A 16,563-nucleotide genomic window follows, 5' to 3' on the forward strand; every position below is an offset into this window, starting at 1 on the left:
ACTTCTCCTCATTTTTCTACTCTTTTGTGGGAATGAGTTGCCAACCTTTTACTTCGGCTGATACCTTTATACCTCTGAATTCTGAGTCTTCTGCAACTCTGCCTCTGATAATGCATCACAGCGCTGCCGAGTGCCTACCAGTCTCCAACCACGCCACCAACGTGATGTCCACAGGTACTGACTCCAATAACCGTGTACGTGTGGCTGGGCCTAAAATGTCAGGGTGGATGCCTTGAATCTTGTTAGTTTAGAATCTCATTGCTTCTTTTATTTTCATTGGTGTTAAGTTAAATATTCAGGATATTGAAGAGGTCAAAATGCCTAAGAAAATTTTCAAGAAATATTAGTAAGTGTAGTAATTTCTGTTATTGTTGGTTTTATTATAAGAGATCTGTTTTCTGTATAGGTAAACAGTGAGTCTGAAAACCATTTTTACGTAGACATGTATGGATAAAGAACAAAGCTAAAGAAATAGTGTAAAATAATTTAAAAGGTGTTATTTCTTTATCTAAGAGATTTATTTGGTTTTTAGATTACATTTACTACCATGTCTAAAAACAATCATACACCTCACAGTAAACACAACTGAATGATTCCCAATACCAACAACAATGGGTTTCAAAGAATAAAATAATTAGGTGTTTAAATACACTTACATTTTTAGCATAATTAAAAAATCAGAAATCAAATCTAGAGGCAATATAATATTTAGAGCCCATGGACTGAGTTGAATTTTCTCAAAATTGAGTTCTGAAGAGACTTCAAAGTTTTTATATTTTCTGATATAACTTTTTTAAATGAAAATTAAACTTGAGAATTCAAATATATTGTCTCAAACACAACCAAGCAAATAAGTATATTTTGTTAATGTGTCCATTTTTTATGCAGTAACAAAGTGTTTTGAAGTTGATTTATAAACAGTCTTGAGTTGAGTAAATGTCTTCTGTTTAACAGCACTTTCCACTTGTTTTAAAAGCAATCTAAATATGAACTAAATTTTATACATTTAAAAATCAAAATTTGAGTTGATACATTTATATGCTGATGTAAAGTATTTTAGCCTTATCTTTTGTTATAATTAAGCAGCTTTCAAACTTATACGTAAGTTTGGCATTAATCTTCGGCTGAATTTTAAAGTATCTAGAGATCATATATTTAGACTTTGGGAAAATTATTAATGTAGTGATTTTTTATCTACTAAACATTCTCAGAATTTAATTTAAAATGTACTAATGAAAATATCCTCAAACATATTTTTTGGAAAATGTAATAAAGTATTTTTATCCAACAGGTGTGGTATAAATAAATTTAAACAATTATCACATAGCTAATTGTATATTTTACATAATAGGCATTTTATATAGGTTGGTGATGAGAAGGATAATGCATTGTTTGCTTAATCTACTGTGTGTGGATAGTATTTGGCTAGAATAAAAGTAAAATTTGGAATTGAGGTTAAAATTAAGCAAGTTTAGGTCAAAACCCTATTTATTTATTTAAAAATAAGTAAATAATGTATAAATAAATAATTTATAACTAATTTATAAATATTATTTGTAACTAACTTATAAATAATTATAAATAATAATGTATAAATAAATAATTTAAAAATAAATAAATAATGTATTTAGTAAGTTAGCCTACCCTTTTGCACTACTTCCCCAAATCAGAAAAACAAATGTATTTAAACCTTGGAAGTAAAAAAATTCATAATCAGTAAAAGCGACCTAACGGGTTTTAAATAGCAATAACATTGATTTTTATAATTTTTCCATCGAATTGTAATCATATACATCTAATTGTCTAAGTAAGGAATTAAAAATAGTGATTATAATGAGAAGAGCACTTAGATACTGAATGCGTTTCATGTTTATTTGTTTAATTTTGGAATGCATAGTAATCATTATATAGTAAAATGACTTCAGTTCTCTCTCTGTGTCAGTTGTAAAATGAAAATTTATGCAGATATTTTAAAATATTAAAAATTGAGTTATAGTTAGAGAAAATATGTTTTATTTTCTGAAGAAATTTTGTCTTTAATTGGTAGACCATATATTTTCAAAGGATTCTAAATCTATTCTTTATAATATCTCATATTATTCAAGAAGATACAATTTTATTTATGAAAATCCACCACTACATTCAGGATATCATAAAAAAAAGAGAAAATAAAATACATAAGAAAACATTGGCTAGTGATTTTATTGTCAGTAGTCCATTGTGATTCATGTTTAAAGCTTGATAAAAGTTTAGTCATTCAAATTTATAATACTTGCAACATACACATTAATTCAATGAAACCTGTAACTATTTATAAATGAGGTTAAGTTTATATGTTAGTTTCAGCCTTTATAAACCTCAAGTTACTCAACAATCAATGAACTTATTTTTTGACCAGCTTCAGCATTAGAATTGTTGAATTGTGTGCATGAAGAAAACCTACAACCTCATGGTTTCAACAGCAGCCTAAATACATTGCACATTGTCACAGGCTTTTCATAAGCCTCTGAACTTAGTGGGGTTTTTATTATTATATCCAATAAAAGGCTAGTGGCTCTGCCATTTCCTCTTTGATAGAAAAAATTTGTTAGGTGAATAAGCAGAAGTAAAGACTGATCAGGAGTTGATTTCTGTATTCATTGTTCCAGAAAAAGACCACTGTATTATACTATGTTATACAAGAATTTTAAGAAACTATCCTCTCGTCAGTTCTTTGCAATGTCTATATTGGGTGGAACCTGCGAGAATTCGGCTACTTCCAATTAGCCAAGTTTCAAACTGGTCAATCATCCCAACACAGAGCACAGGATATAATTAATGAAGGCTCTAGTCCACTTTGATGATTCATGATCTCATTATTTGAGACAAATTTCAACCCCTACTTTTAACCTACTCATCCGAGAACCGCCCCCAAATGAGAACAAATTATTGGCATATAACTTTAAGAATAGCTTAAACGTGTACTTTTGAAATGAAACGAATGTGTCTTGAATCCTCGTACATTTTCTTACCAGTCCCGTCTATTTTGTCTTTGATCCAAACTCCTAAATGTTTGTGCACATGTTTCTTGGTGACAACATTGGGAAACACAGCAACAGGACTTCATTATTCTGTTCCTTCCTGTCATTATGGAAACCAGTCATCGACCTATGGAGTGATGGCAGGTAAGAAAAATTGTCTTTACATATAAGATTGAGTTTGGGGATACTTGGATGGATTTCCTGGGTCTGAGGGAATCTTGACCAGAGTATATCATGAATTTCACATCTCTTGACCTTGGAAATGCTGGTAAAACCACCGCTTATTGAAATGTCCTCTGATCTGTGATGTCTTCAGAGACCATAATAGTTATACCTGATTGCGCCTATTCTACACAACTCTGAACTGCTATGCTTCTTAACTCTTGTGTTTGCTTTGTATGATTTTAATTGTAATTCTCTACTGCCAAACTGCTCATTGTCACTTGTTTATGCCATTAGTGGGCTTGTCTACAGTAATAATAAGGTAGCTGCTAGCCTTATGTGTCTATTTAAATTTAGATATAAATTAACTAAAATAAGGTCAAATTTAAAATTCAGTTCCTCAGTTGCACTATCCATATTTCAAGTGCTCAGTAATCTTAACGTGGCTACCCAAGCAGAGAGACCAACTTATAGAGCATCCTCCTCATCACAATATTTCTTCTGGCCATTTGATCCAGAAAGATAAATAAGACATTGAAGGCTAAGAGTGATTTGCAGCTGCTTTAGCAATAGTTGAGTCTTTGGCAGCCCTGTCTGAGACGCTTCTGAGTCTTAGATGAGATTGAAATAGTTGAAGTTACATATCTTTTTTCCTTTTGGATAAGTAAAGCATCACTAGATCAAGATAAACAACTTGTTTATTGACACTTGCATGAAGATATTGATAGCACATTTCTTTTTTGTTTTTTGTTTTTTTGCCGTACGCGGGCCTCTCACGGTTGTGGCCTCTCCTGTTGCAGAGCACAGGCTCCGGACTCGCAGGCTCAGCGGCCATGGCTCACAGGTCTAGCCGCTCCGCGGCATGTGGGATCTTCCCGGACCGGGGCACGAACCCGTGTCCCCTGCATCGGCAGGCGGACTCTCAACCACTGCGCCACCAGGGAAGCCCAACACATTTCCTAAGGAAAAGAAAATATGACCTAAGAGATCCACTCATTACAAAATTTATGACTTAATTTTAGGATATGGCCATAGAAACAATTTTTCTGGGCACAGAAGTTTTTTGGGGTATCCCTAATCTTTTATATTTGTTTCTGCAGCAGGGAGAGAAATACTGTGGGTAACAATAAACTACCAAGGATCTATGGGAGATTGTGAGTGTGTGTGTGTGTGTGTGTGTGTGCACACTTGTGTGATATTGAGAAACTCTGGATAGAGAAATCGCATATTAGGGAAATCTTTTCTTCTGTTTTGTTATCCAGAGTAGGTAATAAAAAATCAAATATGGATTTATGCTTATACATTTGAAATAAAATTGAACAAAGAATTTAGTTCACCAAACTTTAATTTCTCAGAATTTCTCAGTTTAAGACTCAATAAAACATTAACATTTTAAAATAAAATATTCCAGAACAAATTAGCTTCTTTTACCTTCTATTAGGCAGCATTCTGAATAAACTAGTATCCTCACCTTTATATAAAATGAAAACTGATGTTCTTAATGGTTACCTGTAAATCCTAATGTCTCTCTTTAATAAGTAAGAAATAAAGAAAGCCATATTTTTTCTTCCTCTTTGAAAACAGATCATTTATAATTCATATACGTAGTAGTTAATCAGTATTCATGGTTAATGAGAACAGCCCTCGATGATGAACTACTTTCATTATAAAATATAATAATGTGGGCTTCCCTGGTGGCGCAGTGGTTGAGAGTCCGCCTGCCGATGCAGAGGACACGGGTTCGTGCCCCGGTCCGGGAGGACCCCACATGCCGCGGAGCGGCTGGTCCCGTGAGCCGCGGCCGCTGAGCCTGCGCGTCCGCAGCCTTTGCTCCGCAGCGGGAGAGGCCACGACAGTGAGAGGTCCGCGTACCGCAAACAAAACAAAACAAAAACAAAAAAAATAGAATAATGTGCATTTAGCCACTAGAGGTGCAGGCAGAATGCTTTCTGTGGCCTCCACCACATTTTGATTATGGAGACTGGAAATAACAAGCTCACGGCCACGTGCTGCCCTTTCTTGGAGGAAAAAGGCCTTGCTCTTCCTTCACAGTAAGTCCCAGGAACCCCGGTACAACTGCAGGCTCCCTCTATACCCAGCAAGTGGCAGGAATGGATTGAGGTTGGCACAGAGATAAAACCAGCCGCAGACCAAATACTTTTAGACGGTTTTTGCTACCACCTCCCTCTCACCAGATCTAGACCAGTGTCTGTGGAGTTCACAGCTGGCCTGAGAAATCTAACACCCTTCCCATTTCCAGGATTGGAGAGAACAGGCCCAGGTTCACACTGAGAGTCCACAGGCAGCTCATATTGTGCTGGTACAAGTTTCCCTGGCAGGCTCAGGAAACTCTCTTCCTCATTAAAAGTTAAAAAGGAGAGGCCCTTGGAAAAGCCCTTTAAAATGATTCAAAGCCTGGGTTGGTGACAATCACGAGAAAAATTGCCCTAAGATTTGGAGGTATTGTTGTAGTCTTAAACCAAAATTAAATATATTTTGTCACTGAAAGAAAAATTCACCATAGCAAGCATAGAGATTATATTTGAATATTTTTGAGAGGGATATCATTAAAATATGGTGTACTTTATAATTTGTTACCATGTCACTATTTTGACATATTTGGTAATTAGCCTTTGCGTCATGGCCGATTAAATCTCAGAGAATCTGAACCTTTCTGCCGTCATCCCCAGAGAAGCTACACAAATTGAGTTGTAAAACACAAGAATTCAGAAGTAGTCAGGAATTCAGAAAAGGTATAAAAAACAAAAGAGAGACCTGGCAATGTCATTTGAATTTTCTGAGAAGTCTCAAGGCATTCATCAAATCAGCTGCTTCCACACAATCCACAGACGCGTTTAATCATCAACGACAAAGACAGATTCATTGTCACATACTCCATACAAAAGTGAAGGTGCAGAAAGAACAGTGTTTCAAAGGGTGTGAAATTGCTTTATTTGAACATGGTTATTTTGTCACTAGACTCTGATGCTTACATGTAGTTTGAGCATTAAGTTAATGACCCATCGGAAGACAAGAGCTATAGCTAATATTTTGTTCAGGTTGGTAAGGAGGACTCTAATCATCAGATGAATCCACTGTGCTTCATAGTCCAGGTGTGGGCATACCAAAGAGAATGACTGATTGGATGAAATGAATTAGCGACACCAGGACCTAATTACAAACCTTGTTCAAGTCAGCATCTCCAAGTGTCAGTCTCTTCATATCCAAGTTGCAGTGGGCACCACAGGTCTATCAGAGTTGAGCTGTGGCAACTTTGTACCAACTCAGCCTGGCTTTCTCCTTGATCTTCTCTTCAGATACATTCTCAGTTAAATTTCTTCTTCTGTCTCTTTTCTCCTGAGAACTTAGATAATGCAACAGCCTACAGTATAGGTAATAGGAAACAGGGAATTATAAATGCTATTCAAAAATCTCTTCTGGAGAAACACAAAATAAAACAAAATAACAACAAAAACCCTTCAAAACTCTTGATTCCTGGGTATCTGACATTGTGTCTGTTCTCCAGTTTCTAAAGCTGGGTCAAAGTTAGAAAACAAGCTTAATGAGCTGCGTACTTTGTCCACTGTCCTGTGGAAACTGGGCAAATCAGCTACATGGTAATGATTGCTAAATCCAACAAGGTTATGACATAATGGCCACCCAAGATGTGCTGTAAGAGTCCTTGCTTAAAAATTAATTTTATCAGGAAAGCAAAATGGCTGATATTGGAGAATTAGTCAAGAAGATGGATGTTCTTTTCTTATGAGAAGTGGATAATAAGAGAAAAGATTAGTATGGCTGCAAGTGCCCTTTCCACCTGGGCTAAGGCAAAGGGTAACAGAAATCTGTTTGACAGTGACATAGAGAAATAGTCTACTTTGGAGCCCATCTCTTCATTCTTAAGTTCTTTTTTTTTTTTTCTCTTTCATTTTTGTCTTTTTTTGTTTTATTTAGTCTTACTTTTCCCTAACTTATTCTGGTTGTGTTGACGCTAAGGGAAGGAGTAATTCTGACCATCTTTTGCCTCTGGGTCATGAAAGGACTTTCAGTAGCACTGACACTATGTATTTTCCCTAAATTTTGTAGCCTCTGTCTCAGCTACCCAACTCGGTGATTGTAAAGCAGCCACAGGCAATATTTAAACAAACAGGCATGGCTATGCTCCAAATCAACCTAATTTATAAAACCAGGAAGAGGACCCTGTTGTACATGAATAGGATGTACAAATGCACAAAAGAGAAAAAAAATCACAATTCAAATTTATGATTTGTTTCACATTGTCATGCATGAGGACAAAAAAACCCAAAAGAAATGGAGATATTCAAATGCACTTTGCTGTGCATGTCTACAGGAAGGTAGGAGTATTTTACTGTGTCCCTCTGCTTCCCCTGTTTGTTCTTTTAAAGCTTCATAACCTCAGAGATGTTGTCAGTTAGCATCTAGCTGAGCCACATGATGCAGAAGAGCCCCCTGTCCTGTATCACAGAACCTTGAGCCAGGTCCCCGCAATGCAAGGCCATGGCCTCCCCATCACCTGCTTTAAAAGACTCACCTCTGTTCCTCTCCCTCCTCCGCCACCCAGAAGTACATGCAGAGCAGTTCAGAAAGGCTGTGGTGGATTAATCTGCAGTGTGAAAATACATCTTGGGCTGTAAAGAATGTACAAACACTTCCAAGCTATTTAGGTGTGCGCTTGTTCTAGGCTTATAGACAATTTTGCTTTAGCAATGTTTTGGAAATTGTTCATGAAACTTCTGCTGCACACGACTCACTGCATCTTACTCTCCTCCTCCCCAACCTGACTTTTCAATAATCCAGGCTTTAGAAAAAATTTTTAAATATCTTGTCATGTATACCATACCAATCACTCCCCATTTTCCCCCAAATATAGGATCATATGATAGAAACCACAGGTTGTTTGGCTGTGCTTGTGACTGTCATGAATTTCTGTTTAAGGTTAGTTCCAGGAAAACCAGGTCCTTGCAGATAATTGTGGATACTTTCAATTAACGGAAAATAAAAACATGTCACACATTGTGCTTTCCTTTTTCCTCTGGATGCCAGACTTTTGAACATGGTATTTCCTGTGTACTTTTTATGGACTCATGTTCAAATTTATTTGCTAAATGTGCATTTCTCCAGAGTATTTATAATGTGTAAGCTAGCTTTAAAATTTTCCAGAAATAGAGATGGCACACTTCCAATATTTTATTAAATAAATATAATACTTTTGTCTGAAAGCGTTTGTTTAATGTAGCCAAATATGTTTAAGATGCAGAAATCTTTAAAGTCATTTGATTTCCCTGAGTACAGACTACCTGAAAAATGAACTGATTATTTTGATGTGGTTTACTGCAATGTTCATTGGACTTCACTTCTAGTTTCAACTGTGTAGTGAATTCATCATAGCATCCAAGGAGAGTTATTCAACTTGCTTTTATTCAAATTTTAAATTGTGGGTAAAAAATACATATCTTTTCTACTTCATTTGTTTACATAAGGATGTGAAGATGACAAATGTAAAATGAACACAGCATGGAGATTTGTAGCAGTGCAACTATTATCAGCAAGAAAAATTGAAAAGAGTGATCAAGATTGCTAACAAATTCAGACCTTTCTGCATCTCACGTAAACGATATGCAACATATTACTTATGTGAAATAAAAATAATTTGACACAGATTACATGAGTTATCCAAAGTGCCTTAAAATACATTAAATATGCAAAATAAAACAGCAGCCTGATTTGTCTCTCTGTTTTTACTGTTTCTCAGAGTATTTCATCACTAAGTGTATTAAGTGGCATTTGCTCTTTCTGAATGATGAAAGAAGTGAAGATTTTTTCATATGTGTAAGATTCAAATCTGAAAGCAAAGTAAAAGAAAAGTCTTGAGATAAATATTAAGTAAATGTTAAAATAAAAGTGATCAGTTTTCTTTTTTATATATTAGTCCTTTCTTTTAGTTCAACTAGCAGAAATCTAAAACTAACAGAAAGCTAAAAATGAACGCCAAAGGTAATAAACATTAACAAATTGAGTTATGTAATAAATTTAAAATTGATATTAAAAAAAACTGGGTAATTTCGATTTTTAGAAGTAACATTAATTGCTCTAGACAGGAATAGTTTCTTTTGTATATTTTTTACATCTGTGAAACGGCTAAATTTATTTTATGCTATTTTGTTTAATTTCTCAATCGTATGTGTATTTTGCTTCAGAAAAGTAACGTAGTCTACTGGATAGGGGTACACTATATAATTACATATTCTCATGTAAATAATATAAGCCAACAATTTCCTGACTTACACTATTCTTTGCTCATTACATGTTGATATATTAATGTAAGCTTTATATATTCTGGCAAAATACACTATTACTCATGTCTGACTTGTGAATGTATTTATAGAGAAATTATAGGTAGCATAAACTCGATGTATTTTTTCAGTAAGTTTCTAAGAATGATTACTGCAGGTATTCTGTAGTCATTTATTTTTAGTTTAAATACTTATTTGTACTCATAAGAAAGATTATTAATTATTGCATATTTTATTTACATCTAAATGTCTTGGTTATACAGGTGTCATTTAATATAAATTAAAGTTAAATCTCTATGAATAAAAATGTAAAGTACTGATGAAGAAAACAGAAATAAAATGTGTGGGAATTTGGCTTATACCATCCTCTCACCCACACTCCACAACTGAGGCAGACTCTTCTTTCCAAATGAAGAATGAAATCTAGAAGCAATTAAAAAATTAAATCTTTTAGAGTTTTGTGATTTATTTAACTCACTAAATGGATTCAATGCTTCATCATTTATGGATGATTACCTATCATATCTAGAACTGCACCCTTCCTTGCCACTTATTTTTGCTTCCTAAATAATTGTCAAGAAGTGATTCCATTTTATTTTATACTTTTCAAGAACTCTTGTTGCTGACTTTTTAATAGAACTTTAAAAATTACTTTTTGTTAATGTCTGTCGCTTGTTAACGTCAAATCTATTTAAACATATTAATGTATTTTGTGTTCTCATAATTTTCTTTTTACCTGCCTTTACTAAATTAAGCATTTACTGAAAAATCAGTGGGGTTTCTTAATAATGTAAAGTCAATTTTTCAATCCTACAAAAACTTCCCAGCATAGCCCTTAACCACGTGCCTTGGTTATAACAAACATCATAGATTATTTGGTCAATGAATTAAGAAAACAGAGATGAATATGTACATTCTGGTTAAAGTGGAACCTCAGATTCCCAGGAATAGACGTCTTTTAAGAGAAAAAAATGATGGAAAACTCACACTTCTGTGAAATTTGTTTATTTCTATTTTAATTATTTGCAAGTCCCTGCTTCTTTCCTTTGGCTTTGCATGATCTTTGTTTTTGCTGCTCCCAGGAAGGTGGAAAATAAGTCATCGCATTTATACTAAGCTACTCTTCTATTTCAGAAGACTGAATGTCAGGTAACCTTTCAGAATTGAGACTGGCTGTCACAGAATAATCTTATGGGCCAAACTCTTGCATGTATAGAAATGGGGGATAATTACAAACGGTCCTTTCCTTTTCTTGCTGTTACAGGGAGCTTAGCCCCTTGTCTTTATAAGTTTCCCGACCACACCTTGAGTCATGGCTTTCCTCCCATGCACCAGCCTCTCCTGGCAGAGGACCTCACAGCCGCTGATTTCAAGCAGGAGCTCAGGCGGAAAAGCAAGTTGGCTGAAGAGCCAATAGACATGGATTCTCCAGAAATCCGAGAACTTGAAAAGTTTGCCAATGAATTTAAAGTGAGAAGAATTAAGCTAGGTACGTGCTTGTTATGAGCAGTGAGGCACACAACCTGCTCTGCAAATTCTTCCTCTGTTACTGTTCAGTCTCTTACACTATGCTCAAAAGTCCAAGACAGTTCTCATTCTACCTCTTTACTGTGGATGTAAGTTACTCGAATGATGACAAACCTACAAAAACATTCATTTCCCTGTAAATTCTTAGTAGCCAAAATACATAGATTTCTAAATTAATGGTACTCTTTTTCAGAGAGAAGTTTTGAAGTGCCTTTTTTACCTATATTTTATTTGAAGAGATACCTTTGTATGATTCAAAGGCTAAAAAGGTATAAGTGAAATATATCCCTTCTGCTTGTTTTTCCTGTTTATCAGTGTTGTGTGGCCTTCCAGATATATTTTATGCATATACATACAAGCAGATACATATATTTCTTCATACAGATTTTTTTTTCATTTAACTATTTGTTTTGGAGAGCTCTCAATATTAGTTTTTTAGAGAGCTTTCTGTAATGCATCTGCCAATTTCCATTTTATGAATATACTACCAGTCTCCTGCTGATGGAATTTATATGGCCTTCAATCTTATGTACTGAAAACAATACCACAATAATTAACTTCATAAATGTCATTTTGCACCTATATAAATACATGTGAAGGGAAAGTGTTAAAAGCAAAATTGCCTGATCAAAGAGTATGTGTGTTTGTAATCTCGATGGATGTCAAATTGGTCTCTGTGGAAGTTGTACCAAATTTTACTACCACCATGGGTGTCTCTTTTGCCACCCTTCAGAATATGAGCTCCATGAAGGCAGAAGTTTTTTGTACTTTGGTTTTTGTTTATTTATTTCTTTTTTGTTTTCTCCTTAGGGGCATATCCTCAGCACTTAGAACAGTGGCTGGCACATAGAATAAAAAAATAGTTGTTGAAGGAAAAAGATGCTATTAAATCTTTTGGATCTTTGCAAATCAGATAGGTGAAAGTGGTGCCTCATGGTAGTTTCATTTTAAATTTCTCTTATTATGAGTGAAGAGTGAAAGATGTTCTTTCATGTGTTTGACAGTCATTTGTAATTCCTTTTCTGTGAACTGTCTGTTCTTAGCCTTTGCTCACTTTATTGAAAAGTGTTTTTAATGTAAATAACCATAATAATTAACCTTGATTTTAATGCATGAAATGTATTTTTTAATGGATTGAAATGATGGTGCAAACTTTTGCATTTGTGAAATGAGCCACTGGTTATTTTTAATGGTATTTAGTGATGGGCATCATATGTAATCATTTTAGGCATACAGGTATACAGCCTTAGGCCCTGAATTAATATGTAGTAACTATTTGTCATAAACACAGCAGTAGGCATCTTTATAACATTCATTTTCAATTTGCTATTTACATTGCTGTGAATGTTTCAAATTCTATATTGATGGTTTATATCAACTTGTATTCTAAAAATGTTTGAGACAATCTATGAGAACTTTTTGCCTGGAGATAGAAGCATTACCGAATGATATCATAAATATGCTTGGAGGTATACATAAAATATTGTGTGATCAAAGTGTCATAATAAACATGTTTTTAGGGAAAGTAAACAATTCTTAGTTTTAGGGAAAGTAAACACAATTCTTAGTTTTATCTTCAACATGTTGAATTTTTCACTCTTAAAGTTGAGATAAAAATATTTATGATATATCACCATGTATTTTATTCATTATATTTAATATACTGTAGATTTTGAGTATATATCATCAGATGTTTAATAAAAATGATTAAGAGAGAATTTTTAAATGTCTTCTAAAGTGTTTATGACACATCTAACCAATCTGGCTAAATATTATGAATGGCAGATGTTCCTACCTGAATTCTTTTGACTTCTAAAAAAGTAACTTATTAACTAGAAGGAATTTTTTTTGAAATACTGAACAATTCTACACTGAACCTTACTGTTACCCTAAGTTGCCAACAAATATATGGTTAAAAGTGGTAATTAATAGTTGACAAAGATACACAAAATTGTACAATAATGGACCAAAAAAAAAATGTTTCTTGAAAAACTGAAGTTAATGGCCTTTGTTGTTTTTTTCACAGGATACACCCAAACAAATGTTGGGGAAGCCCTGGCAGCTGTGCATGGCTCTGAATTCAGTCAAACAACTATCTGCCGATTTGAAAACCTGCAGCTCAGCTTCAAAAATGCATGCAAACTAAAAGCAATATTATCCAAATGGCTGGAGGAAGCCGAGCAAGTAGGAGGTACTGAAGTTGTTTCTGGAGACTCAGTGATGTTCTTACCTGAAAACAATGCCTTCCCTTGGTTGGATTAATGCTAAAGTGAGAGGCTTGAAGTTTGGTTTGGGTTTGCTTTTTCTCTTTGACGTGAAAAATAAATATCTTGTTTCATCACACTAAAAAAAAGCAAGGCCAGTGCGAGTGTAGAAACAAGTTTACTGAGAATGTAAATTGTGAGAGAATAAACTGTATAAGGAAAGCTTCTAGACAATATGGCATAGGTGTGAAGTGGTAAAATGATTCTTTTTAACACAGCCAGATTGTTTTGCCTCTGGGCTATATACTGTAGTAATTATACATGAATCATTTTCATAACCTAATATAAGTGTAGCCAGAGCATTTGCACACACAAGCAATTGCTAGATGAGCAATTTATTGTGATAAAATTATCTACTTATATTAATGTCAAGGCTGGATAAAGAGCAAGGTTTGAGAGCATTCAGAGCAAGTGTTCCAACTAAAAGTAGGGATATGATTTAAAGACAATTGTTTTTGCGAAGTTAATATTTATTTCTGTGTTAACGTTTTAATCTAGGGCTTGTAATCTAAAATGACGTAGACCGCAAAACTTTAAAACAAAGATGTATGGTAATTTTATTTTGCATTATTTTATAAAGAAAATTTTGAATCCAAATCTGATAGTTAAAATAAAAAGACTCACTTTGTTTTTGTAATTATTCATCTTTTCCCCATAACAGCTTTATACAATGAGAAAGTGGGTGCAAATGAAAGGAAAAGGAAACGGAGAACAACTATCAGGTATACTTTTGAGATATTAAGAGTTACTGGAGAAGAAAAAGATATTTTACAAATGGAATGAGCATTTAAGCATAATATAGGTTCAATATAACATAAAAATGAATAGAGTCAATTGAGAAAATAAGATAGGTGAAAAAGCATAACATTTAATAAACTACTGGTGAGATATAGCTGGAAATTTAAAATTTGATGGAAAAATATGTATTGTTTGATTCAAGAACAGTTTTACTCTGCAAGTTTTGGATAAAACAGAAACTGGACAATCACTTCTAAATAGAGTGACCGTTTCTATTGTCCTTTGAGACATAATTCTTGCTCTGGCAGTATGGTATCTATGTTATTACAAATAACAAAACTAGTCATCAGTATTTTAGCTGCTTAAAGTTCAAGATAACTCCTTGCATTTCAAGCCAGAAAGATTGTTCATTGATCTTTTTGTAATTTCCATGAGGCTCACAGGGGAATTGCTAAAATACAGTTTTTTTTTTAGTGGGTTAGTTGTACACGAAACATTTCATTTATTGTAAATAAATGATTTCTGGGGGACATTTAGAAATGCCCACAGAATTATTTCCTTCTCAGTAAGTCAGTGCCCTCTTGTGGCACAAAGTGGGATAAACACAATGTCTGGGTTCCCCTACTTATTTCTTCCTGTGACTCTGGTATAGGTAGCCTACGTAAGACTAGCAAGCATCCAAATGTTCAACAAACTGCACATTTATCTTTGTTGAAGAGCTTTGAAGGTGTTTTCGGAGTCTTTAAATTTCCTTTTTATGTTAATATTTAGGAAATTCAACCTAACAATTTTGATCTGCCAAAAACATCCCTAAAAATATCCTATCTCCCTTTCTCTCCTGTCAACTCCCCACTTCCCAGTATTGCTGCTAAAGACGCTCTGGAGAGACACTTTGGAGAACAAAATAAACCTTCCTCTCAAGAGATCTTGCGGATGGCTGAAGAACTGAACTTGGAGAAAGAAGTAGTGAGGGTTTGGTTTTGCAACCGAAGGCAGAGAGAAAAACGGGTGAAAACAAGTCTGAATCAGAGTTTATTTACTATTTCTAAGGAGCATCTTGAATGCAGATAAGATTTCCTATTGTGTAATAGCCAGTTTTTCTATTTTTCATTCCTCTCTCTTCTCCAGCCAAAATAGAAATTCCTTTTTCGGTTAGCTTCAAAAAAATCATATCAGTAACTTTTGTAGAAGCTTTTCTTTTCTACTTTAAAAATAAATACGACAATTTAAATTATATTGATGAATTATTCTCAGAAGCCACATTGTGCTTTTTAAGCCAGAGACTAATAGGAATAAAGCAGTGATTCTCTCTCTCAGTATATCTCTCCCTGTCTCTTTATACACACACACACACACACACACACACACACACACACACACACACACACAGGGGAGTGGTCTTTTAAACTTTCCTTTTCCAAAGGCTGTGTATTTGCTTTTTAATATTTTAGTCAGTAATGTCACATAAAGAATATCACCAGAGATCCAATTAGAAAATTCCTTAACTGATGTCCTGCTTACCATCAGCTCTAATAGTTTGTTTGAACTAAACTTTTTTTTTTAATATAAATTTATTTTATTATTTATTTATTTTTGGCTGCATTGGGTCTTTGTTGCTGTGTGCGGGCTTTCTCTAGTTACGGTGAGCGGGGGCTACTCTTCGTTGTGATGCACGGGCTTCTCGTTGCAGTGGTTTCACTTGTTGCAGAGCACGGGCTCTAGGTGCACAGGCTTCAGGAGTTGTGGCACGTGGGCTCAGTAGTTGTGGCTCGCAGACTCTAGAGCGCCGGCCCAGTAGTTGTGGCGCACGGACTTAGTTGCTCCGCGGCATGTGGGATCTTCCCGGACCAGGGCTCGAACCCGTGTCCCCTGCGTTGGCAGGCGGATTAACCACTGCGCCACTAGGGAAGTCCTGAACTAAAGGTTTTGCACTTAAGAACCACAGGGGCCTTTGAATGTTATTATTGCGTTTAGGAATAAATCTTAGAAGTGACACCTTTGAAGTTAACATTTAGGGCATAGAGCCCAAAGAAGTGTTTCAAAATAAATTTGTAGAAATATTAATTTATGTTCTTTTAATTCTTCCCAGACATTAGCTTTTTTGATGTTTAGCTTTAGAAAACATGCTTTATTGATTCTTGAGCCCCACACTGCTATTTCTGTAAGCTGTAAAAGTGCAAGGAAGAGGTCTGGCTTGTTTGCTGTTGTTTCTCCAGTGCCTGGGAAAGCCTATGCTCACAATGGGTATGCAGTCTTTGTTAAATGAACAAAGGGGTGCTCTTAACAATGGCTACAAACTTGAAGGGAGTCTAATTTAATAACATATTTTTGAAATCTCACAACCTAGAAAATCATCTGGGTTCCTATCAGAAAAGATGATCATTTTTTATGTAATTGGTTAGAATATGATTTATTATTAATAAAAAAGTTTACTATATTGAGCTTTTCAATTCAGAGAGTTGTACCTTGAGGGACATATTTATTTAATTTATAAGAAGAATGTGCACTGTACAGCACAGGGAATATAGCCACTATTTT

The 16,563-nt window shown here is 34.6% G+C and overlaps 1 protein-coding gene across 1 annotated transcript; it reads left to right on the top strand.

Annotated features, from left to right (window-relative positions):
- Positions 1-2: 2 nt before the first annotated feature.
- Positions 3-16,236, top strand: POU1F1 (POU class 1 homeobox 1). The gene is made up of 6 exons (XM_007102964.4): positions 3-174; positions 3,093-3,164; positions 10,761-10,985; positions 13,050-13,214; positions 13,949-14,009; positions 14,886-16,236. Exons 1-6 carry the CDS (start codon positions 33-35, stop codon positions 15,094-15,096), a joined length of 876 nt encoding a protein of 291 aa, XP_007103026.1. The 5' UTR covers positions 3-32; the 3' UTR covers positions 15,097-16,236.
- The last annotated feature ends 327 nt before the right edge of the window (positions 16,237-16,563 follow it).

Source organism: Physeter macrocephalus, chromosome 1, assembly GCF_002837175.3.
Source record: "Physeter macrocephalus isolate SW-GA chromosome 1, ASM283717v5, whole genome shotgun sequence".
Taxonomy (NCBI): domain Eukaryota; kingdom Metazoa; phylum Chordata; class Mammalia; order Artiodactyla; family Physeteridae; genus Physeter; species Physeter macrocephalus.